This window comes from Anarrhichthys ocellatus, unplaced genomic scaffold (assembly GCF_004355925.1).
Source record: "Anarrhichthys ocellatus isolate YVR2014 unplaced genomic scaffold, GSC_Weel_1.0 scaffold3, whole genome shotgun sequence".
NCBI lineage: Eukaryota > Metazoa > Chordata > Actinopteri > Perciformes > Anarhichadidae > Anarrhichthys > Anarrhichthys ocellatus.
The window spans coordinates 17,602,230-17,628,605 of NW_022280033.1; the positions used below are offsets into that span (position 1 = coordinate 17,602,230).

At 41.8% G+C, this 26,376-nt stretch overlaps 1 protein-coding gene across 1 annotated transcript; it reads right to left on the reverse strand.

Annotated features, from left to right (window-relative positions):
* Positions 1-2,913: 2,913 nt before the first annotated feature.
* valopa (vertebrate ancient long opsin a) lies at positions 2,914-23,481 on the reverse strand. The gene is made up of 5 exons (XM_031838584.1): positions 22,778-23,481; positions 20,351-20,561; positions 14,130-14,247; positions 12,703-12,936; positions 2,914-6,068 (listed from the first exon to the last, which is right to left on the reverse strand). Exons 1-5 carry the CDS (start codon positions 23,139-23,141, stop codon positions 5,835-5,837), a joined length of 1,161 nt encoding a protein of 386 aa, XP_031694444.1. The 5' UTR covers positions 23,142-23,481; the 3' UTR covers positions 2,914-5,834.
* Positions 23,482-26,376: the final 2,895 nt, after the last annotated feature.

Consider the following 26,376-nt stretch of genomic DNA (forward strand, 5'->3'; position numbering starts at 1 on the left):
TCTAACAGGTGAGAAGGTCACGTGTCAATTGTTGCAATCTGGATTTGAATTGGCTGGGGACCAAAGACCAGAGAAGAGGGACGACATGAAGGAGAGGCGGGACATGCCTGCCTGCACATCAGTATTGAAAATAACACCCTTTCATCTTCAACAATTTGGACACAGTATTAAGGAAATTTCCTAATAATGTCACCACAGTTGTGAGACATCCCTGCAGCTCCCCCAAAGCCTGCTGTATTACAGGGTACTTTAATGCAGTTCATCTTGTGTGGCACTGGCTTTAGAACATGCTTGTGGTCAATCATCCATCATCACAAGTAGGTTGCAAATATTGATCGCTTCAATATGGAAGCAGGATACGTGGGACCGTGAAATGCCCGATTGGAGAGAAAGAGAGTGAAGACAGGAAATCCTGGTTAGGTTTCAAAGCTGCTTTCTTTCTGTTGTACTTTTGTCAGGACCCAGACACATACGTGAGTTACCATGCACACATAGTTTACATTTTCATTCCTTTTCCCTCTATTATCCTTGCTTTCCAACCTTGCAATGCATTGTACAAAGAGAGAACAACTAATCTCAGTGGAGTTTAAACTGAAAAAGAAATCCATAGTCCATAGTCAATCCATAATAAAACTAAGAATTGTGAATACCACTTTCAAAAGTATATTCACATGAACTCACTGTTTTTCCCACTGCTCCATTTTATCCTTCCACCGCATCTTCCACCAGACATAAACTACATCTACATCTTATCACGACAAACAAAGACCCTGTGGGAAACACTGTTTAGTTTAAAACTTCTGTGAATTATACTCATAATGTGTTTTTGTGTTGTTCAAGGAGATATCTTCTCCCTACTGAAAGTAAGGCGCATGGCAACATGTTCAGAGCGCTGGCCGATGCACTGTTTCTAATGTCAGGGGATGTTGTATAAAATCTGCCATGGAATCTGGATTTGTGTGGAGATATAAATTCAACCCTGTCTCCTAAACATTACTTTCCCGTTTAACTAAACTGTAATGTCAATTAAGCTTATAGCGGGAAACCTTTTGCACGTGCCTAACGTTGTGAATTGAAACAAACTAGAAACAAAAACGCAACAAAATTGCTTTATGTTTACGCAACCAAACTACAGTTACGTTTCGTAAAAGATCAGTTTGGCTTAAAATAAGTACGTATACGTTCAGAGTGTAAATTATACAATGACAATCGAGGGTGGAATTTTGTGTATTATGGACGTGATCTTTATCCCTGGCAAAGGCACAAAGTTAATGAACGGTTCTGATTCTGATTCTATAAAATAAAACAATTTAACTTCAAAAAGGATGCTAGTAGTGATGGAATGCTATTTCTCGCCTCACTGAACAAACTTTTTACTCATTTTACTCCCGGAGATTTGGAGGGAATGCATCATCTGTGAGGATGAATAGTTGGATTTCACCTCATACTGTGCGGTGCTAAATGGAGCACAAGAAGAGGTGGAGAGAGTCCTATCCAGAACCCAATCACACCATCAATCAAAGTACTTCCAATTCCCATTATCATTTTTGTAACAACAACACAGAGCATAGTTGCTTTTCCCAAAAATAGACTTTAATAAAGACATTTACGTTACCGGCGTGCATCTATGACAAGTCTTGACGTTCCTTTGTGAGTACAACACGACAAACAAGTGGAGCGGCTTGATATTCAGGGTTGGGAGATGAGAAATAGGAGCTTTAACCCATCTATACATGCTGGAAGTGTTCCCTCCCCTTATCAGCATGCACTGTAGTCGGTAATCCTTGCACCAAAATGTAACACTGGCAGGTTTGTTTGATTTATATCCTGTCTGATTACATTACAGTCATTTAGCAGACGCTTTTATCCAAAGTGACTTACAATTCAGTGTCTATCACATTTCTACACCGTAGGCACAACTACGGGAGCAATTTTGGGGTTAAGTGTCTTGCTCACACATCAACATGTGACTAGCGGAGCCGGGGTTCAAACCGCCGACCCTCTGATTGAAAGGCGGCCCTGCTATCCAGTTAGCCACAATCTCCCCCTTGATGTTCAAGGGAAAGTCACTATTTCCAAAAGCCCCTAAAGTGCTTACCTTCTTTATCTTGGCCTGTATATGGGACTGTGTGTGTGTGTGTGTGTGTGTGTGTGTGTGTGTGTGTGTGTGTGTATGTAGGTGTGTGTGTGTCTAAGTAGTCGGGAGGGTTCGGATAGGTGAAATTAATTGGCTCTGAGTGCCGAAGACAGTGTGTGTCGATAGCATGAGTTGCTGACCAGTTGTGATATTGATGCATGGCTGTTAGCTAGTGCTGTGGTTGGTGGTTTTCCATCGCGATGTGGTCTTCTCATCCACAAATGAGCAACCAAAAATGTTCAGGCCACAGCACACACACACACATATACAAAACATCTTTTGCTGCTGGATTCTCCTCTTAGACTTGGCACTATCTTGTAACTGTTTTATTTGTTAAACCAGTGTATTACTACACACTGAAAGCTGAGCCATGACGTGATGGACAGGGTGCTCAGAGCATTCCCAGCTTTTTCTTCCCTGGCTTCGTGATGCTGCTTGGTTTTTCCGGATGAAGCCCCTGGCTCACTGGGAGATCTGCAACCACAAGACTGCTTACCTGAGCTCATGTCCACGCATTAATATACTTTAAAAGATCGGAACTATCCCTGCAAAAAGTATTGTCGGACATTTACGACATGACACTTGTTATTTGACCTTACCGCAGACGTGCAAACAATTCGAGGCATCGATCATTGTCACTTTTACGTTTGGTCCTTTTTCTTGTCTGATAATGCCCCAAAAAGGTCAGAGAATATAATTAAAGAGGGAAAACATTGTCAAACAATATGGCTATAGGCCTTACTGGAAATTAGCAATGACGCACAAATACACGAGTGTTTTTTTCTTTTACTTTTGCAAACAGTAACACGAAATTGTGACAGACCTGGGATATGGCTTGAACATTTACACAGCAATAGGCCCTTTTTACAGCAGTTATTTCCACTTCATTGCAGTGTAAACACAGGTGTAATAGATCAAATGAATCATAGTCCCATTCTATTTGGTGTGTCACAGCGAGGCACTCCAGTGAGTCCACATGCACAATACCACCGCCCTGGCCCACCTAAATGGAACAGGGCTATAATTAATGTTATTAACTATATCGATGGTTCCCCTGCAATGACAAGTCAAAATGGCTGCTGTGAAAAGAAACTATCAATTAAGTATTTCCTGTTGAAACATTTGTATAATTACCATAAAAGGAGGCAATCTATGAGAAAATTGCAAATATCTACTGGCAACCAAAACACATGTTTCTCTTGTTTGCCATATATTTGGATTGCTTTAGCCATAAAATCTTATTTAGCCTATAAAACAAAAAACACTGCATTAATCAATTTGGCAAAGAATTGCTAAAAAACAAGCTAGCAGATACACAGCAACTACCATATTGCACTGTGACAGTTAGTGTGTTAGCAAACAGCCTATTTGCACTCAAAGACATGATGGGACATTGGCATTCGTTTGAAATTGTGTTTCTGGCCGGCTCATTCATTTAAGTTCAAAATTCATTGGTGGTGGGAAAAAATATCTGTGTCTTCTGGGTAAGTGTTCAATGTTCTTTGCTAGCGTGTCGCCAGCTTTGTCTGTCCATTTGCTGCTGGGCATGTAACACACAGTTGGCTTACAGAAGCATTTTTTGGCTGAAAACAGCTAACTGCTGCTTAAATAGACAGCAGTGATACTGAACCATACAGTAAGTGTGTAACCAAAATGATAAATTTTTTAACTCCTTTAAAAAGGATATAGCTGCTCATTTTAGCGCTGTGAGTAACTCTTTCACAATACAGAGGCATTTTGTCAATTCCTAACAAAAACATATTGATTAATGCAGGTTTAAGTTCCATAAAGGTTTAAAAACTGTAGTTTTCATAGTAAACAAGGTTCATGGAAAATGTGTTCTTGATTGTAAAAACTGGTGTCGGATGTTGGGTGACCTGCCAGTAGTCTTCACCACAGTCTCATGTTGTTATGGTAATTATATCAAGGCATCACAATTCATTTGGCACATATGTATTGACTCTTAAAGATGCAACGTTTTTCTCCTCCCAGACTGGCCGTACAACAGCGTTCTCACTCCCAACTCGTCAAATACAGCAGCTTGGTCAGTGGCCCTGCGCTTCAAACGATGACACTCCAGGTACTCCTCGAGCGACGAGCATGAAACCTTTTTCACAACTTCGTTAAGTTCAGCCAAACAAACTACTTTCTATATTTGTTGCGTAGTTACGTAGACTACGTTACTCTCGTGACGTAGTAACGTTTGGTAGCCTGTTAAGTAGGCTTCATTGTGTATGCGACGTTGTCACTTTAAATAAGTCAACGTTGACTTTCGATTTCACACGGGACATGAACGTCTCCTGACAACCACCCCAAGCGGAATTTCCTCCTTTACTCCCGCCATAACCACGGCCACATAGAGCATTTTAGTTTGAGGCATAAGGCCACTGACCAAGCGGTTGAACAAGTCGGGAGTGAGATCGGGAACACACACACTCAGTACATTGCAAACAAGACGTTTTTAACATGGTGAATCACTGTGCAGCACAGAGAATACAACAGTATTTTGACAAATATACAGTAACAGTGAACAAACATGCACCACAAAGTCAAGTAGAAGACAATTTAACGCACTACATCTACTGTCGCTAACGCTGAAGTGTTCAACTGTGTGACAGTAGTTAGCTTTAATATTGCTGTAGACCTTGTGCTTATGATGACAATATTCATTGCTTTTGTACATGGCTGCTTAGCTAAGCCACTCTTGTGCTCGGATATTTATCACAGTGCCTTTAGAGAGCGTATCATGATACAGGCAGTGAACTGCAATCTGTGTGTGTGTGTGTGTGTGTTTGTATGCATACATGTGTGTGTTGCTTATAGCTGTGTGCATGTGTGTGTGCTTGTTGATCCCCTGCTGAACCTTCATAAATATGTTGTCCTACTCCATCTGCAGCAGAGGTAAACAGGAGACTGGCATCTCCAAGTCCCATTGACTATCTACACTAAAAGATGAAAGCTTTGACCCAAACTATGAACTAAAGTAAAAGCATCCAAATTCAGAAGTCTGCTCCGTCCTCTTGACGAGCGGAGATGAATGAAGACGCGCTGCCAAAGCAAAGTACTGAAAAGGCATAGAAGAACAACGCTTTCTCTACAGGCACCATCACAGGGCTTCAAAGGAGAAGGCGAGGACGGGATGAAAGGCTGGATGCATTGTGGCGTCTGAAAAACTGGCTGGCCCTCAACTAATTTATGTCAAGGTTTGCGTTTTCAGCAGTCTCTTTTTTTTCTCACCGGGACATAAAGGTAGAGCTATCAAGTTGAATCAAGTGCCCTCTAATGTGAGGTGTTTCAATGATAGTCAAGAGAACATCCAAGATAGTCTCCAACAACTGGACAGACCGTCCGGCGTGGAAATATTTACAAGGTGTGTAGCGGGTCATTTCTTTCTGTACGGTTCCTTCTTGCACCCTCTGTTGTGCTTCTTTTTAATCAAATATTGAACAAACTAACGAAACACGGTGGGTCACAAAACCTTTTCTCTAGTACTTGATGTTTTGTGCCTGTAATTAATTAATTGAAAAGTGACATTTTTTTTTCATCAATCATGAAGCCCAAAAAATTAACATTTATCGCTCATCGCTGTCCAAATCGTTTTTTGAAAGGCGCTGCATCTCAATTACAGAGGGTTATCACGGGCTGTGGGGGTCAGAGGATAGTGAGAGGACACCTATTGGGATGCATTTTCTTCCTGTTACATTGGACACACTTTGTTCTCTGGGATGGGCAGCTGGGAAAACGAGCCACCGTCGGTTGGAGAATCGTCAGACCTGGGCGACATAGTGCCACTCATGGGGATGCGGGTCGCAATGACTGACATTTCTCCCGTTTGAATCTCTGCAGTAATTCCCGGTCGCTCTGAGGTCTGGTTCAGGTTGTCTGGGATGATCCCTGTGCCGCCGAAAAGCTGGATTAGGCACTTCCTGAACTGAACAGAAAACGAGAGAATTAAAAGCGATTAGCTTGATTAACAATATTTGCAATCACATTGTATTGGGGGCCATATTTACAGGACATGAAAAAGTTCTGTAAAGGAATAATGCGACATTTTGGGAAATGAGGAGATGATACTCTATTACTAGAGCATAGTGTGAAACTACTCTGTTACAAGTAAAAGTTCTGCATTTAAAATGTAAAAAAAAGGACAAAAGTATTGGCATCAAAATACACTTAACTAAAAGTAGACTGATATATTTACGGTAGGTTTATATCATTGGACTTTTTATGCACATTTTGTGAAATTAAAAGTACAATATTTCCGTCTGAGATGAAGTGTAAGTATAAAGTTACATAAAATAGAAATTCTCGAGTACCTAAAAATTGCATTCAAGTACAGTACTTTAGTAGCCTGAATGTACTTAGTTCTTCCTAGATCTAGCCTCTTAATTTTGATTTCAAAGTGCACCATATTGATGCATTTAACTTTAAAACGGGACTCGCTAATAGCCCCAATCATTGGTTTCCACATTACTTTAAATCTAAAAACACTAATTGACCTTTTAACAGTCGAAGCGCCCACTCTGTGAAGCCCCGGGGAGAGCTCGTGATTCCTGACCCTTAATGACCTGTCTGATTTAACACACAAGCCTCCTAACTGCTCCCCTCAAACCAGTGCTCTCAAAGAGATGCAATACCTCTGCTCCCCTGCAATGTCATTAAAAAAAGCAAAAGGCTACAATATCTACGGCTTCGTTCACTGGGGTTTGTTCACAAATGGGCTGTCTAACCTCTTATACCTATGTATAACTACACCCTCCAACCTTGCAATAAATAGATTTTAAAACCCTCCCGCACAGGAAGTAAGGTCATAAAATGTCAACTTAACGGCAACATGAATAGTCTGAAACGCATAGTCTATCCCAGAACATCGACAGCAAGCAATGTAAAGCTGAATTCTAAAAAGTCACAGGAGCGATGACACCAATTGCAATCATGGCTAAAAGGCCTGCGTCGTTAATTATATTGCTGCAATACCACGATAATTGTCAGCATCCTGTACTAGAACAATGGATATTGCCAAAATAACAAACTGTTATGTTTTATTTATTCTTCAATTGGACCAAAACATCTTCAAATAGAGGATTCACAGTTTTTTAGACTGTCAAAGGCTAGAGGGGGAAAAAAATAAAAAAATTCACTGCACTTTAATGAGACAATGCTGGTGCAGAAACTTGCATAGATAATATTTGGTGTCAGGTCATATGGTCAGGTAAATTCATACCTTACACTTGCGTTCATAGATTTGTTTGACCACTTGAGGGCAGCACCACAAGCTGTTAAACAAAACATCTAACATACAGTGTGACCTTATAAAGTTGTATTGCTTACTTGCAACAGACATGTAGCAAAATCAGCATGGCTACGTAGTCGTGTCCCGATCCACCTGGGCCATGTAAGTCCAATATTCACTCTCCTTTTAGGTCTGTTTTGGACTCCAAAAGTTCCTGCGGGTAATGTCTTTTTTTTGAAGCTGCTAAATGCTCCACTTTATACACCAGCTACTTGCTAACTTTGTCTGTCTGCTGTTTGGTGCTGTGTAGCTGCATTTGTGACCTCAGCACTCTGTATTATACTTTGCATAAACTTTATGTTTATTTCTTTACCCACGAAATGTTTGCCTCGGGCAAAACTATTTTCACCGGCCTGCCACAGTTAGCAGAGAAGAAATATTGGGCGGGAAGGGCACAGTCTGTTTTTACGTTACGTTGTACTGTCGGGCAGACACTATAAATCTGTGGGATCATGAAAATACCTTCGATGCTGCAACCTGCTGCTGGATAACAGTGAAGAAAAATGCTGCTTTGCTGTTTTCTTAAGGTTTGTAAGCGGGACACTGTGATCAAATCATCGATTAACGTAGGGAGTGCTCTTGCCACAAATTAGGTGCTAGGCATATAGCACAGTGTATGTATCTTTTTCATTGAAACAAAGCGGCCTGCTACGATTGGATATGAGGCTGGTGCAAGTGGATGAACAGTTCTGATGAACAGTTCTGAGCCATAAAACCCAAACAATGAGTTGAGACACTAAAACACTGTAGAGCTGAGGGGAACTCTATATTCACGTGGTAATTTGTTGTGGGTTCGTCACTATGAGCGACACTTCACATTGCACAGTAATGTGCAATGTGAAGTGTCGCATTCGTTCTTAATATAAAGATAATAATTAATGCATCTTTAAGATTCTTTCTGGACTACAAATCCACTTCATACTGTAGTTCCGAAGCGTCAAAAACTTTCTAGGTCTTTGTTGTTGTTTTTTGGGGGGGTATTGCAGCTCTGCAGGTTGATCGAGTGCAGTTGAGGATAACAACGTATCTCTAGACTGCTATTGTTTGGCTGAATTCAGTTGTCAGCAATTACGGCGGCGTCACTTTGCTTCACATATGTATTGAATTAAATTCCATACCTTCTAACAGTTCAAAGAGTACGGTGTGCCAATATTGTACCTTTTCATCTTGTGATTAAAAGGTACATTGAGGTCGTAATGTTGTGAGTCCATGGGTGCTTTCAGCCAGTGAACTCTCTAACAGCCTCACTTTTCACACAGCGGTCCTCACACAGTAAGCTCAACAATGGTCTTAACGCTGCAGCCCTGTTGAAAAGGCCTGTATTCACCACAATATGTGATCCATTCGTGACCCCAGAAGGCACGAGTTTGATTTCCTGACAAAAGCCCTTTGAACACAGTCTGTTGAATGCGTCATTCCGCCTCGCTAGCAGCAGTTAGCAGCCAACCTACAGCAAATGGCATTGAATTGGCAGAGACAACAAGGTCCAGGAGCTGCTGGAGTTTGATTTATTATAATAAACTAGCACCATCAATTATATCTAAATGTTTAACTATATCTAAATGTGTAAAACTCACATATATGACATCAGCATACTGAAAAGTGTGAATATAGTGTGATTTGAATGGTTTAACATATAAGCTGTTTGATGTAGTAAGGATTTGTTTGTTTCTTAAACACCCTCCAGTAGGTGTGGGGAAAGCTGCTCTGGGCCGGGGCTGGAGAAGTTTTTCAACTCCCATTAGAAAGATGTTATTTAGGGGGAGTTTGGCACACTGAGATTCCAATAAAATTATGTAAACTGGGTGTAATTCAAAAATATTGTCGTATACCAAGAAAACGGAGGATGAGCTTAGTGACCAAATGGCGATTTCAGCCACACTGTATAAGAATAAACTCTATTGCATCGAACTCTTGTCTGATTCCAGTTCTTTCTTCAAACATCATCGGGACACCAATAGGTATTAAGTGTAGAACAAGAATAGAGTTGGAGCAGTAGTTTAGACTTTATCAACTGGCTCAGTCTGAACTTCTGTTCTCCTGGGGTGGCATTATGCCGACGATGTTTGGTTCAGAAAAAGCAAAGCCTATTCAACGGCTGATCTCATTTTTGGCAGTATTGCGGAATGCGTGTGTGGCGGGGAATAAAATGTGGGCATGAAAAGTAAAAGAGTAACACTCTTCTAATGGAGATCGTGGATTTACTTTGGGATTGCTTTTGTGCTTCAGTCTTACAGAACTCAATCTAGGGCAGCAGCAGGATGAGGAGGAGAACGAAGTATACCTTCTCAAAAACTGATCGATAAAGTTTCCCTCTCACATCAAAGCCCTACTGGGCACAACACCGTACAGTATATCTTGTCAAAACAGTCCAGACTATATTTGATCAAAGAGTGTGAGCGTCTTGTGAAACCGATTTTAAATAATACCGGTAGACGTGAGAAATGGATATTTCCAGAATTTTCCTTCAACTTGGACCTTTTGACCGAAGAGATTCCAGGAGGCCGTCTCCTTCTAAAGCTGCTCCTCTATGTCGCAGTAGCCATGCATCATGGCACTCCCCTGCCGACTCGCCTCAACTTGTTATGTAACTCAGAGGAATGCGGAGACAGAGAGCGATGTCACAATCAAGCACTAAGAGGGCAGCTGACTTCTATAAAGCATTAGCAGTTTGGCGGAAGCTGCTAGCCGTCCCTATTTACGTCCAGTCGATGTCTTAGTGGAGACACCGGCTGACTCCACTAAGCAGCGAGAGCAGTTCAAAAGTGGGGCAATCAGATGGACATGCAGACTACATGCAGCTACCTGGCAAGGGAGGTCTGTTTTAAATGTTGTGCCAAGCACATACACGTATAGCAGGAATTCTATATCCATATCTGAAAATAGATCACTTTAAAGTTGTACTGAAGGCATATTTGGACATGTTTGTCATAACTGGCCTTGACAGTTTTAGTGTTCACTCTGCGGGCAGGACTATAAAGAATCTATCAATAAAAATGTTTAATGTCATGTACAATAACAACTTGCCTCTAATAACGGAGCCCCGGAGTGAAAACGGGGTTCAATACATGTTAACATGAAAAAGTCATTACTTAACGAGAGTTCAGTTTCGTATGACGGGTTTTAGAGCTTTGCAGTGGTGACTCCAAACTGCAGCAGGAGGTACAGAAAACTGATGTGACATCAGTAAATTGGACACAGCCTGCTCATGTTTACCGGAGAGATACAAAAGAAGTTGGCGAGTCCAGCATTCTAGGAGCAGTCAGCCCTGCAGGGCATCGGTGTTCTGCTCGAGGACACTGTTAAGTCTATTTCTGCACACAAGAACTGTTTTGCTGAAGAGAATGATGCCACTGTTTGCAAAAAGTTCCACTCTTACCATATTGATGCTTGAAAATGTTTTTTTTTATTTTCAACCATTGAACAGGCTGGCAAGCTTTTGATTACCATCACACCATTAAAGTCGTAACAAATGTGAGCCTTAACATGACATTTTCCCTTGTCGCCACAGAAATGCAACCCTGTGTTAAAGCTGCAGTTTACAGCACGTCATCAGCTTCTATGCAGGTTGATGGAAATGACGGTTGCCAGCGCAGCCATCGAGAAATCCAAACTGTAGCCTTTAGATTACTCTTTTGTCAGCGCTCACGAACACTTGAACTCCAGAGGCATACATAATAATGAAAAGGGAACATAATCAAAAGGCATTCACTTTTAAAATATTAGCAGCTGCATATGAAATCGACATGATTCGCGTTACGGCATGTTTCCGATAATCGCACACCATAGTCAAAATAGTGGAGAAGGGGAGACACGTCCAGCGTAGCATGTGGTTCTCCATCTGAATTTAATTGTAGTTAAATCTTAGCTGAATTTCAGGAGCAGGACCACGCCTCAGCCACTCGCCCACTTCCGGCCACTCTCCTACAAATACCTACCCACTCTAAGCCTCAGCTTGCTTGCGCTTTCCACATCCCACCCTCCCTCCCTCTTGTTAAACCATTTCACCCAAGGTTATCTCCCCCCATAGTCATCATCTTCCTATCCCACATGGAGACCGGGGGATCTGCAAGGCCCGGGAGCCACAGTGGATCCTCAACTAAGCCTCCCCCAAACCGCTACTGGCTAATCTCCACCAACCATTCCTCAATGCTCCAAATAATCGATGTAGGTTCGCCCTCGGCTGAGGTGGCATCCTAAGCTAGTGAATGACATTTATGCAATACAGAGACTATAAGATACATCCATCTTGTTGTGTTTTGTCTACTCAGACTCAAAAGTCTATGTGGGATAAATAGATCACGTGTGCACTCCGTTACTGATGACCTGTATGTGTTACACTACACAACATCAAACAATCCACTCATTGTGAATACCCAAAAAGTAGAAGCCTAAGTAATGATGAAGATTAGTTAGTCCATGTTACCACTGCCGGACCTTTTTAGCAAAGCTACCTTGAATAATGTATTTATTTAATTAAGTGTCCCGTCAGGCTGTCACATTTGTCACTTAAAAGGTTGTTAAATCTAGTAGATCTTTGGTGGAACATTAGAAATCACTCAGCAGTCATCAAGGGAGGCAAGTGTCAGCTCACAACTACAACTGAAAACTGTTCATTTGAAAAGATACGGGTTGTTTCACAGATAAACTGCCAAAAAATGGCAATGTGGCTCAAATGAGTAAAAGGAGAAATGCAAAACCAAACTGTCCACTACAGAGGACACAAATGAATAGGCTGGGTCTCAGGAGGATAATCTAACTATGACAATCTATCAAAATGGATGTTATGGACAGGCTTTTAAACTGAAATGCCTTTGTCATGTATTTAAGAACTGCCCCTAATCCCTATTTTCTATTGACTGCTGTCATATAATCAATATTTGTACAGTCAATAATAATTACCCAGAGAGACAGACTACACAATGTAAATGGCAGGAAAAAATTGCAAGCCTCATAAGCATGCCATAGGTTGCTAATGTATTTTTTAACAGAGCCATGGACAATTGTACTCTCTGGATTTCATCTTTCATTTATTCATACACCATGCATTATTGAGGGACAACAACAGAAAAAAAGCATCTCCGTATTATGCAGCAGCTTCCATCTACTGCATACAGTGACTTGTCTCAACTCTAGCAAAGGAAGGAACTCAGCTACCTTCCCTCTACACTGCGATAACTATTTTGATACTACTGCAAAAATACAAGCCAACGGGATCAAATTGGCTGAATCAACTATAGTATTCCTTTCCAGCATGAAAACTCTCAGTTACCTGTTTGTTCATGAAGACGTAGATTATTGGGTTGTAGACAGCAGCTGTCTTGGAGAAGAAGGCGGGGATGGAAGACAGCCTGGGGTCAAGTTCGATGGTTGGATGAGCTGTGACCAGTATGGCGAAGGCTGCGTACGGAGTCCAGCCCACCATGAATGCCACAATCATCACCACCACCATACGGGTCACCTGCCTCTCTGGCTTCCGGGCAGTGGCCAGTCGACCATGTGACACCTGGAGGAAACAGAGAACCATGACTAGCTGTACAGTACTTTGGTATATAACAGTCAGTTAGTCTATTAGGATATGAAAAAAAATGCTTTTTTCAAGGCTGATACTTTTACCGAATTGTTTTATCTTAATACTGCAATAGCTACGGAGGCCTGGAAGGGACACAGCCAGCGAACTCCACAGTCCAACTTTGCTCTCCTCATGGCCATGTAGTCTGCTAGCGGCTGACAGTGAGGCAGAGGGAACGTTGGAGTCTAAGTCTTGTCTCATGGTCTATTTAACAGTAAATTCATAAAATTCAGTGCCCCATATTGCTATTTTTTATTTTTTCCCTCCATGTCGTTTCCAGCGCCCCGTAAACAGCCAACATATCCAATTCAAATTGGACTCTTAACAGCATCAGTTTAGCCCTAATGACTTTCTGCTTTTCAAGCATGTCACCAGCCACTCTTATTCAATGGTAGGGAGTCCTCTAGATTGTAGAATCTACTTCCACTTACTGTGGGTGCATTTACGGAGAGTCACCAAAAATGGGCAGCAGGGCTTTCATTAAATAAAATGTGGCCATTTTGAATGTAACCTCCATGAAATAGTCATCGTGTCCCTCTTAATGTCCGTGGCCTTTAGAATGCTCTTTTGTCTCCATGCATGACAAATCAAAACAGAGTAAACTTACAGTTGAAGTAGAAGCATGTTTCTTTACACTATATCAACTGCAGCTACATTTCAAAACCACAATATTTCCATTACAGCATGTTTGCAACCGTAGTCAAAGAAGTGAGAAAGGGAAGAAGTGTGCCAGGAACATATGACCAAAAGGTTTTAAGGAACTTACATCAAATGTCAGCAGCTACAGTGGTACACTGGTCATTACCTGATATTTCCTGCATTCAAATCCCAAAATCAGGGTAATGTATTTTAAGAAAATTAGTGTAACTTGGATATAGATTGTTATGATTAGAATCCTTCCATCAGCACACGACTAAAATCTGATTCCTTCCCTATTTCCTTCTGTTTTGTCTGCTGATGTACCACAATTAAGCAATCACCCATCCATACCACAACCCCCTTGATATTTTTGATTGGTCTGAAGAAATAATTCCACATTTACGGAAATACATTTGAAAAAAATTCTAAACATGACTGAAAGTCGAGGGATGCATTTATAATGAATAATTTCGTTTAGAACTACCAACCTTCCTGAGTGTCCGCAGGAGCTTTCCATAGCAGAAAATGATTAACCCAAGAGGCAGAATGAAACAGGTGGCGAAGAACGTGAGGATGTAGCTGTGATCGATCAAGTTGGTTGAATACCTGTTCAGAGGTGGAGAACAAAGACGCTTACATTCACATCTTGTGAGATTTTAAATGGGTCAAAACCAGTATATTACAGTTTTTATCTAATAATGTTTTGCTTAAAATAAATACAAGGAACTATCAATAATAATAAATGTAGACCGATCATAGATCACAAGCCAAACCATTTGTTTGGGAAGACTTTTGCGTCCATTTAAGAACCAAATAGTTTACAATTCCGTGATTTCACAGCAACGAGCTGTCTGTGAAATGTTATTTTGACATTCAGAGACTTTTATCTGGCTGGAAAGAAAGATGACAGTTGTGCACTTCATTTGAGCTCCAGTTAAAAGGGAAATGTCACAGCTGAGACCAATCTCTGCAACACAATTAGGGTCCCGGAGGCCACTAATTCAGTCTAATTATGTCGTTTCCACACTGCCGTGAAATGAAACGAGCTCCGGATTAATGTGTAAGGAACTACCTGGCAGACAGAGTGGTTTGTTTGCATGTATTTGTACTCATGCATCCTACTCCTTATCAAACCAGGGAAGTGTGGTACACTTCTGCACACATTTGTGATGCATCAATTCACACCTCATTCCCTGTGAATGTATTGTCATGTGACACACATGCAAAGAAGTACTTCATCATGCATAAAGATGTGTTCCGTTCATTTAAATTGCTTTTTTGAACAAAACAAATCATTCAGGCTAGTGGACAGTGCTCTACTGTGGTTGAGACACACAGCGTAGTTGAGGGATTTTCACAGCTATATCTGCAAAAATAACTTGAGGCTCTGAAACTGTAATTATCTGAAATCCTTGAAATATGTTCTAGGACCCCTGTGCAGCTCTTGGGCCCCTTAATCATTCAAACTTTCACCCTTTATTCCTTACCCCTCAAGGCAGGACATGAAAATGTAATTTTCTATTTGTTTATCTTTCTTTTAATTGCACCCCTACAGATATTCATGCAACCTTTGGTTGTGCTCAAGTGGCTCCACCTGGACTCACCACATCTGCCCCCTATAGTTGTATTAAAACATAATCTACTCCTGTGTCCACCTTGTGCCATTATATGGGCACAAAAAAACAACTTGGAGGTGAGCCCCTTCAACTTGAAGGTCTTTGGCCTGTACGTGAACGTAGATGCATTTGTTCATTCAATTCAATAAGCAGTCAAATTCCCAATGTATGATTCAAAAGGTCTGACAAATCATCAGACTAAACCAATTGGTTCTCTTCGTCAAAACTGAAATGTATTAATTGACCCTTCACCTTGAAGCCCCGCTGCTACTCCGTCAAGCTGCTGGAGCTATGTTACCATGGAGCCCACACTGCCACTAACTGCACTCCCTAAATAAATATTATCAAATTTATATCGAAAGATACAAAAGCAATTGAAGAGACAGGCAGACATAAGGGTCTACGCATCTAGAATGTCAAACTGATTCAGCAGTGAAAACAGATTCAAAGATAAAGATATAAGCTAAAGCTACAGATCACAGTGTAAAAGTGAATCATCACATCACACTGTTCCTGTAAACGTCTTTATTCCCTGTTACAATCTTTAAAACGCTAAATTCGCATTTGTATACATTCAGTTTACCTTCAGCAGCCAGTGTAGAATAGATGCGGTAACGCTAGTTAATGATGTGATAATGTACTCTGCTCATGTTTTTTTCCGCAAAAGTTGTTTTTTGGGGGAATCTTCCTTTTCCGATGCGAGGGTCCTGGGACAGAGGGTGTCGTGTATTGTACTGATTGTATAGCACTCTGAGGCCAATTTGTGATTTTTGATTTTGGGCTATACAAATAAATTGAATCAGCTCCACGGGTTTTTACATTGAAACGTAACATTTTAAAAACCTATATCTCCCTCAAACCTCTCCGGGTAACTAGTATCATTATTACACAACATTCAAACCATTACTAGCTCCAAAATCTACAAAACCAGCCTGAACATTTTTTAAAAACCTGCAACGGTTGCATGAGAGTCTGTGGAGCAGCGCTGGATAGTTGTCAGACCCTGGTCGCAGCTGACCGATGCTACTCTATGATTGGTAAGTCTGCGTTCGAGGGGCGGGACTTAGCGATGTTCAATTGCTTGGATGAAGAGTTGATCCAGTTCCGAATTCGGATTCAGTTTCTCAAGCAGCTCCATTTCATTTGAGTTTTAGTGACTTAATAAGCAACTTTGGCATATCAGCCAGGCAGCATTTTAATCATCTCCAAGAGTGCTGTCGCCAGTCAAACCATCATTTTTGATGAGGTGTATCACATGAAGCGATCCAGTCAATTCTGTCAAACAATCCCAAAAATCAAGTTAGTTCAAATAATTATTCTTCCCACCACCAGCTGGTGTGCTCCGTCTCACCAACATCCTGCCTGACTGTCAGCATGAATCTCCTCATTTAAACTTGGGAGCTCACTTTTGCTTTTGAAAGTTGAGGCACTTTGAGTTTGTGAGAGGGTCTTCTTTGACACTACCTCTGGGAGACACTAAAATATGGAATGTTTAAATCCTACACATGGTAGCTTTAAAAAATGCTGACAGGTTTAATTTCTAACAAATATGTACTGTACAGTGATAATGACAAATGCACAAATAAACTAATATCTACTTAATTGCGTGCGTCTCATCAAGTCCACGTCCAGGGATTTGAGCTGGCAATCTCATCTGTGTGTGTCGGACCTGTGCACTGGAAGGGGTTTGGGAGAAAGTCAACAGCATAGCAGATGCAGTAGATTTCACCCAAACCTCTAATGAAGGATACAGCCACCTGACTCCTGCACACTCCTTCAAAACCTAGCATGAATGCTTTTTAACATTCTGAAGCTGTCCGGCGCTGAATATCTGCATGTACCCAGAGGTTAAAAAAAAAAAAAGAAAAGAAAAAAAGATGCACATAAATGAGGCTTTTAAAATGCATCAGCGCTGCGCATGTGGCGACACTCTGGACCTGGAACACCTGTGCTGTTCCTGCTGTTAACCAAATGTTTTCTGACAGAACTCATGCTGCGTGCAGCCAGAGGTGGAACGGGTCATCAACTCGCTGGGTATCTCCGTAAGGTGAGCTCTTAATTGTATTGTCTGAGCCATTCATTCCCCCCTTGCATTGAATCCCTTACAGGGCTTGAGGCAAACACTCAGGCCCCTATCTGCATGCCTTTGATCAAAGCAGCTAAATAACATTACCCAGATGGCACCCTGAGGGCTAAGGTAGAGCTGACCTGTTTCTTGACTTCTTCCGTCAGACACATTCGCACAGTGTGAGCTAATACCGCTGAAGCAGCCACGTAGATCAGAGTCACAGGGCTGAGTGTGGAATGTCTATAATCTCTATCTGTTTGAGTGCAAGGTGGGCAGTAAGACATAATTAATACAGGGTTATGTATGGGCTAAAGGTTATGGGCTAGCATAAGATTAAAGTGTTGTATTAAGGTCAGGATTAGGGGTTAGTTCAAAGCTCTTAAACTCTTCCCTCGAGAGTTTGTGAAGACCAAAACACATAAACGGGGAGTGAATGTTGGACTTACAAGCACATTCATCAGGTAGCAGGGAACACAAATGTAAAGACTAAAATGGCCACAGGAAGTCTGAGACTGGTGTGCCCTCCATTTTACAGACACCTGGCCCCACCACAACACCCCCGATCAAGTCACTGCGTTTGACAGACGGACAGCATTCCTGTGTCTATAACAATGATGCTGAACTGTATGAGGCCATCGGTGGTCACATGACAAAACAACATTTGTAGCTGGTAATTTTACCGAAACAGAACTCAAAATAGTTTTGCCTGAATCCCATCAGCATGTTCACACCACCACTAGGGAACACAGTACACTGGAACGTCTTTGCACAAATGTTCCTGGCAGCTACAAAGCCCTCCCCCCAAACCCCACTTTTTGACAATATATACCATATTTTGTTTCTGCTTCTCCTGCCAGCTTACTCCCAGCTGATTCAAAGGATCAACCCATCAGGTTGGACGGCGGAAGCTCAGCTTGAGTGCACAGACTGGCACATGTTCAGAGATGCCACCAACTGCGAGAACCACACCAGCCACATTGCATAATACATCAGCAGATGAGTTTATTTTCCAATAAGAAGTGTCAGGCTATTTAGTTTATGTAGCTTAACAAGGCTCGTTGCACCCGCCACAGTGTCCATTTTTTGTTAAATTGTCTGAGTTTTGTCGTCTTTACTGGTTGATTGTACTATGGCTATAAGCGGTTGTATATTTATAATTAATAATCAGTTGTATTTATTGTTGGTTTGGACATATGATCTCAATGGCATAATCTTGTTACAGCAGTGTATACCATGACATTTAATGCAATCTATTTTGTAGCCTAAAGTTCTTTCATTTGACATCATCTATTATGAAAAGTCAATTTTTACAGAAGTACTTTGAATTTTTGCTTCCATCCCTGCTGGAAACATAACAAACTAGCCATGCACAACACCGGACCAGAAGGCTCTGTGTGGAGCATAGAGGGGACTACAATTGCATTTTAGCATGAAATCCTGTATTGTATAACTAAAATGGTCTCTGTTCGTTGGTCTTTCGAGTTTCTCGACAACCATTCCAATCGATTTGGCCCTTGACACTTGGCTCTCCTTGTATTGCTGAGGACCCACGGAAGTGCTATCGATTGTAAGCTCTTGAGATCTACGGGACATATTCGTGGTGCGTTATGTACACACTATGTAGTGTATAAAGAGGGGACCCCTATTAACTGTTACACTGCTTGCAATAACTCACTCTCTATTGATGTTTGAGCCTTTGCACCCAAATGACACATATACTCTAGCATTACTAGGGAACCCAACGATGTCGTGGCAGGTATATTGCTCTGGACCTAAGGAAGCGCAGTGTCGAGCGTGAATTGGATGAGCTGTTTCCACGGAAGCTACAAGCAGTAACACTGGAGGCCAAGCAATCGGACCGTATTGAATGGGCATTGCGGTAGTAACAACCAAGCTGAACCTTGAACCTTTTTGTGGTGACCCCAAGGGAGTATGCAGGTTGAAAGTTTAGGTTTTAAAGGGGTTTCGTTTGAGGTTTGGAAAGCCAGACCATTCTCATTATCAACGCGTCAAAAAACGACGCTCAATCACGCCCCTTGGCGTCACTTTCTAACACACTGGGTGGAAAGTTGGTCTTTATACGACAATATCACAGTTGCGGATCATTTTCTCTGAGCATCTAATAATGACATGGATGAGTTTGCATTGAAGCTACTTGAAAGACTGATGGGTCTCATACAGAAGCTAAATGGTGTCTTGTGCATCGGTAACCGACCATAGACTGTACAATATATGGACATTGTTTAAAACTCCAGCCCCGTGCCGTTGTCATGAACGGGGATATTAGCTGTAGAGTGGTCAACATTATTATTTTAACATGGAGGTCTATGGGGATTGACTTGCTTTTGGAGCCAGCCTAATGTTGCAATTTGAGGAACTGCAGTTTTTGGCACACGTTGGTTTTATTTCTCAGCACCGGAGGTTGCTGCTTCTAACAGACGTCGAAGGGTGTATGAACGGGCGGGGACAGCAGGACCTGATTTCAGAATACATGTTTGCCTTTAAAATAATTATAAAGAAAAATTCTTGAGTGCCTGCACATGGTGTGAGAAGTTTTTGTCTCGCAAACCACCATTTAAATGACTTAACTACTTAACAAAAAACTATTTTTCTGTGTCCATATAAGATAATTAACCACAGACTTCAGTATTAAAGAGTCACGTCAGACGGATCACAATAAAATAATTTCTCAACTACTCCTCGGTTTTGTGGCAGGATTTTGAAATATGGACTCTGAAGCTGCGGCCACCCGAATACAATGGAGGTGAATTGAATTTAGTTTTTGGTCTGATCAAAGCACTAAAAATGTAATTTGAAAAAATCACACAGAAACATGTCATTCAGAAAAGAATGCCCAATCAATAATCCACAAACCTTACTGTCTGCTGTTTTCATTGTGAGGAAGAAAGTGAGGATTAAGTGAGAAAATATGTTTTTGTGATGTAGGTGAATGGACCCTTTGAGATCATTTTCTCTCAGTTGTTCTTGGTGGGTTTACAGAGATGATAAAATGCTCATTTCTCACCAGTCGGGCTCACAGGTGGTTCCAATCTTGCTTATGGTGTATCTGTTCCAGCCCAGCACCGGAGGGAAGGTCCAGACGAAGGAGAAGGTCCAGACGAACAGCAGACCCAGGATCGCATGCTTCGGTTGCAGTCGGATGTTCCCCAGGGGCCGGCAGATCACGAAGAATCGCTCGAAGGACAGAACGGCGAGGGACCACAGGGCCACGATCCCTGAAGCAAACAGCAGGAGGTCAGTGTTCAGGAGCTCAGCGGGTCACACGCCACTAAGTCCTGGAATTAGTTTTTAGTAACTATGAAAAGCTCAGCTTTTTCATTTGTTATCTGACAGGTCTGGAATCTGGAATGTCGCAATATTTGAGCACATAATTAATGTATTTGCATCTCTTTTACTTTGCACCGCTATTTCATCCCAGTGTGAAATTAGGGTAGTTTCTTTATATCTAGGCCTTTGGAACTTATCCATCGCCTGGTGTAACCACACTTCTTCATTTCTGCATCCCACATCTGTACTGTGCAGAGATATGAGCGCCGGTACAGTTGCTAGAAATAGTTTAATGATCCGGGGCGGGTGCGTTCGGCTGCCTCCTAATGGTCTCAAAAAAGCCGACTTTAATTGCAGTAATAAGTCACTCTCACAGACCGGTTAATTACCTTAGACTCAACTGGAGAGGACAAAGGAGAGAGGCGGAAACCAAGGTGTTCAATTATGTCAGGCGTGTGTTTCTTTTGAAAACCAGTCCTGTGTTTTTAACCCAGTGACATTTGATGTACTTATATGTAAAGCACAAACGCACGTGAATATAAAAAAAAACAACTAAAAATAGGCAGAAATACAAAATAATCTCACCTTGAGCAGAATGTGAAGTAGAGCTCACATACTCACTCAAGAAGAGCAAGCTCGGCTTAATTACTTTCTTAGTCCTTCACATGTACGTTAAGACTCAAATTGAAGTGGCTTTCCACCACAAACCCCTTGAAGATGGAAGCCTCACTCCACTGGCCTATGGATTTGCCTCCTCTGTACAGTCATTTAATACGTCAGGGGGTTTCTTTTAGCGCCGCGCCGGCTTCTCATCCGACAAACAAAATGTGGTTTTGTGCTTCTGTGTGCTAGAGCGCTCTACTGGCCCTGGGATGTTTGTTTTTATCCCCTGCTTAATCCTGAATAATAGTAGGAGGGTTTTCTGTCGATAATAATAAATGAGTCAGTTTGAATGACCTGTGTCTCTCCCCTGAAAGTTGTCCAAGTTGCCAAAATAGGATCGCCCAAACCTTGTTAGGAAATCCAATAAGGATACTTCGCCTGAATCGCCCAAGTATTCTCTTTTCTCTTCATTTAATATACTGCGAGCCACTCACCTCAGTCACCAGATGCCCAAGATCCCACTTTGGGATCCTCTGTATTCCCTCTGAGAGCTCTGAAGCACATCCACTGACTTAGTGAAATGTTATTGGTGGTCACGGTGCTCGTAACCTACTTATGGCAAGGCATGCACATGCAGTTTGTGAGGGGGCTCCTGGCATGGCTCTGAATTCTACCTTAAAGGCTCGCACAGGGGGGGTTTGTGACTGATCCCACAGTCTGTTTTCATGCACACGTAAAAAAGATCAGGCGGGTACATTTTTCAAAAATCTACACAGTGGGCTCATAAAAGTTACCGAGTTAGACACTACGGGGACTTTTTCGACTGTTGCCTGAACTCCATGAAGTTTCCTGTCTTTTATATTCTTGGCAATTTAGAACAAGCTTTTACTTTGCACACACACTAATATCCTTAATCCCAATCCTTGTGCTCTAGCTTTAGTTTGGCACGTTTTTTTTTTATTTTGCTTTGTGCATTATGCTGTCCATGATGCAGATTACACTTGCAGAGCTGCACTATTGGCGATGAGCTTCGAATGGTGCAAGTATACACGCTGTAATAATTTTACTAAATTAATTTAGTTGATCACACAAGAAAGTTTTCTTTTAAGACCCGTAAAGACCTTATGGGGTTTTAATATGATGTTTTTGCTGCATGCCATACATTGTGAATTTTCACTAGTGTTCTCAAAGTATCCCTTTAGTATCCAGTGTATAGCGAGTACTCTGACATAATGAGTATTTATTTGACATCAACAAACAAGATATGAGCGCTCAAAGAAAGTGAGCAAAGTGATCCTCAGACAACGTTTTTTCCATGTTGGCAGCAGTAGTAGTGGAAGTGATTTGTCACTTATATTTTTACCTCCCTCCCAGATGCCCTAAGTTATGAGCAAATGCTGAAGTTAGCTGAGGAGGATGTGCCATGTGGAGCTGTTTCACGGTCATCACACATTTTTGCAATATAAGCTCCAACACTGACACCTACAAGTTATGGAAGTTGTTTTAAGCAGCGCTGCAATTAAAGTAGGAGGGGGGGGGAGAAAAAAACAGATAAACTTACCGAAAAAAGTAACAGCAAACCCCTCCAAAACACAAGCCCACTTCCCAAGGAAGAAATAACCCCTAGCGTTTGTCAGGAAACTTATTACTCCACCGGTGAGGGAGACCAGAAAGTCAGCGATGGCCAAGTTAACTATAATATAGTTCAGGGGCTGTCTGAGTTGTTTGTACTTGAAAGTGACAAACATGACGAGGAAGTTTTCGCTCATTGACAACGAGGTGACCACAAACATGAGCACGGCCAGGATGGTGAAGTTCCACGGCGCGATGTTCCTGACGGGTGCATTAAATGGATCATCGGTGGCGGGGAGCTCAGCTGCCACCGTGTAGGACACAGCGTTCACTGACAGACTTAAAGTATCCATTGTCCATGCCCAGAGTGTCGGTTACTTGACGAACCGATTTTCTTTTCCTCCCCCTCACACTCACAACTTCACGCAGAGTCACTCCCGGACAGCCGCGCTCACGTTAAACACGCCGCGGAGCATCCCGTGCGCCCTGGCACTCTGCTCAAGACAAGACAAAGTTTTTGTGTTGAGATTCGCGTTCGCCGACGCGCATATTGGCACGCTGGAGAGAGAAATCCGCCGGAAAATGTTTGTTGAGTTGAGCCGTTTGAAAGCGTGGCTCTACGTGTGGGAGCGGAGTAGCGGCGGAGCGCACGGTGCGAGGTGCGGGTAGAGGCGAAGTCTTGAAAAAGCGCTGGCAGCGAGCGCACGACTGACCGATCGGTGGCATCTTGGAGGCTCTTATATAGGCGGCTGCGGCATCAGCGCTGCCCCCCAGGAGAGGCGACGGGACGCCACGCGTCCTCTTCATGTGCACTTGTGTTGCGCGCTGCAGGACAACAAAGTCTCCAAGCGTGCACGCACGCGCGGTCCGAAGGCGGCAGCTTATAGCAACGATCAATTCCGCTCTGCCCTTTTATGATTTAGACACCTATTGAGTCTCTGTGTTTTTGGTTTTTTTTAGTCAGTGTTGAGGAAGGGTCTGACACATTGAGATCTGATGGCTTTGCCACATAATTATGCAGCCCAGCAGGCCGATTTGTCACAGTGGACATTATTGTTTTGTATTAATCTAAATTAAGTACACGTGTTCAGCTAAAGGCATGTAAAACACCTGTGGTCAGTCAACATGGATCGATGAAATTAAGCCATCTAATCAACTTCTGCGCTGTTTTTTGTCGGTGCGGTTATGCAGGTCTTAAAACGCCTTGTCTGCCTGCTACATAATAATTACAATCAATAGCACTCTTGCAGCAGCTACATGTGCCATCAAGCGGTCAACACACCAGCTGAGCTTTGATTGTGTTAGTCGACCCCCCCACCACAATGACACACAGTGCCACCACAACCACCTGCTCACTAATCAATTAATTCGCTTTAAAAGGGACACTTCACAGGGCAAAAACTCATCATTTTAAATAATGATAATAATGTGCTCCAAGCAGATTGAGAGCAAAAGTCAGAGTCATCACTGAGCACACTCTGACAGTGAAACGAATGCATGACATTCATGCGCTGAACAGATGATCCATTGCACTTGTTTTTTTTAAGGATGCAGGGTGGCTGGCTGAGTGTATACTGCTTGGCTCTGCACACCGTGCTGCTGCGCAATGCAAGTTTGTGCAATGAGGTCACAGTCTAAAACAAAGACGGAAAACATTTGGAGATCTTTTCAAAACTGCATGAAAAGACGAGACACGCACGTGGAGACACCAGGGCGTCTGCTAAACGGTTAGCAGTTACTTTTAGGGCAATTGCACTTTGAGATCGGAGGTTTGGGCATCTGAAGCCTAATTGGTCGGCAAAAGGTTATGGGAAACACTATGAATTCACTCGGCCCTCGCATCTTTCACCACGCAAATTCACCGCTTCACTGCTGTCCGATGTAAAGTCCTTCATCCATGCCTCTTTGTGTGCAGGAAGCATGGACATTAGCACAAAGTAATGCTCCATTGTGATTTGTTCCAGGGTGAAGCTAAGCTAGCGGTGCGCCCAGCATTCCCAATCCAGGGCATCGCGGTCATCCTGGGAAACAGTTTGGTGCTAACAGTTATATATGCTAGGAAAAAGATGCACATGTACATTCCTAGGGGTACTGTACATGTGCATTAAATGTCACTGTAAATGTCAAATGAACCAACTTATATTGGAATTAGTTTAAATAAAAATAATTACTAAATAACTTGAAAACTGACAAAACTGTAGGAAGGGAGAGTTTTTTCTTTATTTCTTTTTTTTTAGCCACCTTTATCTGACACTATAAGGTCTCAACACTTTGACGTTTGCTCAGCATGCCGATGAGAGCCTCCATGTAAAGATGAGTTCCTCTCCATGACTGCAGATTGTGTGCTCTCCGTGGCGCAGATGACAACTGAGAGATGGAAACGCTGCGGGATGACAACAATACACAGACGCACATGCAAACAAACGCACACAAGAGTAGGAGTTTTACGTGAGTCAGAGAAGTTATTTCACATGGCATTCTCCAAGAAGAGAAAAGTGATCAGTGAGACCAGAGCCTTTAACCATGAATGGACAGACTGGTATATGTTAAATCTTCACACAGGCAGTTCATAAGCAGTATGTCTCATACTGTATGTTCAGAGACCGTGGCGATTATCAAAAGCGGCAATGTGAATAATCACTACGAGACAAAGCATAACTCTTTTGAGCAAACGTACCCACTCACATCCAAAATGAAGTCACAGAAAATAAACCTAAGAGCCCAACATGATCAGAATCCTAACACATTAATTAACAGAGAGGAATAGAGCAGAAACAAGTGGTTTAAAAACCACAGATATAATCCCTGCACACAAATGTCTCTTATTAGAAGATGATAAAATATAATACAATATGTTTTTTTTATTGACATCACGTCACACCTGAATGAACTGAAGATAAAGCTGCAGGGCAATTCAGTGAAATACATTTTTCTAAAATGAAGTACTTTATTTTAAGAGTCACATTGTTCAAAAGCTTTCGGTTACGTAATTTATTCTTTAATCCGCCATTATTTTACTTGAAACGAGAGAACATTTATTTATTATTAGATGATGTATTATTTATAATTCATCCAGTTCAATTTCAAATCTGACAATAAATATTGTTGAGATATTATTCAATTGAACGTTCTTTATTTGATTTGACAGTCAGTTGTTGACTACATACAGATGTTAATACAACTGTTGGCTACTTCAATATACAGTATATGGCACTAAATCATAGCGCAACTTAGACCTTATTGTGATGTTCCGGACCTTTGCACGGGAAAATTTTCTCTGACTGGACCTCGCTGAACTTTAATTGAATACTCCTGGTCTAAAACCACCATAAGGCTTTAGCCATTATTTACCTTCTCTTGCTTTGGGAGCATGTTACACCGTACTACTGTACTAAAGTTACAAATGAGTTCATCATAACTTTTGTTCTCTGTTGACCTTTAGAAGCAAAGCACTTTGAGATGCCTTGCATCATAAAACACTTTGAATTTTTCCTAAATTCTAAATTACAATAATTAATCATAAATCACGATAAATATATATATATTTTTTTTATTAGGCCACATCACTATTTTCTCAAAGCTGACACA

Bases quoted from the DNA above. Each gene is read 5' to 3' on its own strand.
- valopa (XM_031838584.1), bottom strand. From the start codon at position 23,141: ATGGATACTTTAAGTCTGTCAGTGAACGCTGTGTCCTACACGGTGGCA. The intron at 14,248-20,350 runs GTGAGAAATGAG...ACCTCTGAACAG, and splicing joins ACCACCTGTGAGCCCGACTG to GTATTCAACCAACTTGATCG. The intron at 6,069-12,702 runs GTAACTGAGAGT...TTTTCTGTTCAG, and splicing joins ACGTCTTCATGAACAAACAG to TTCAGGAAGTGCCTAATCCA.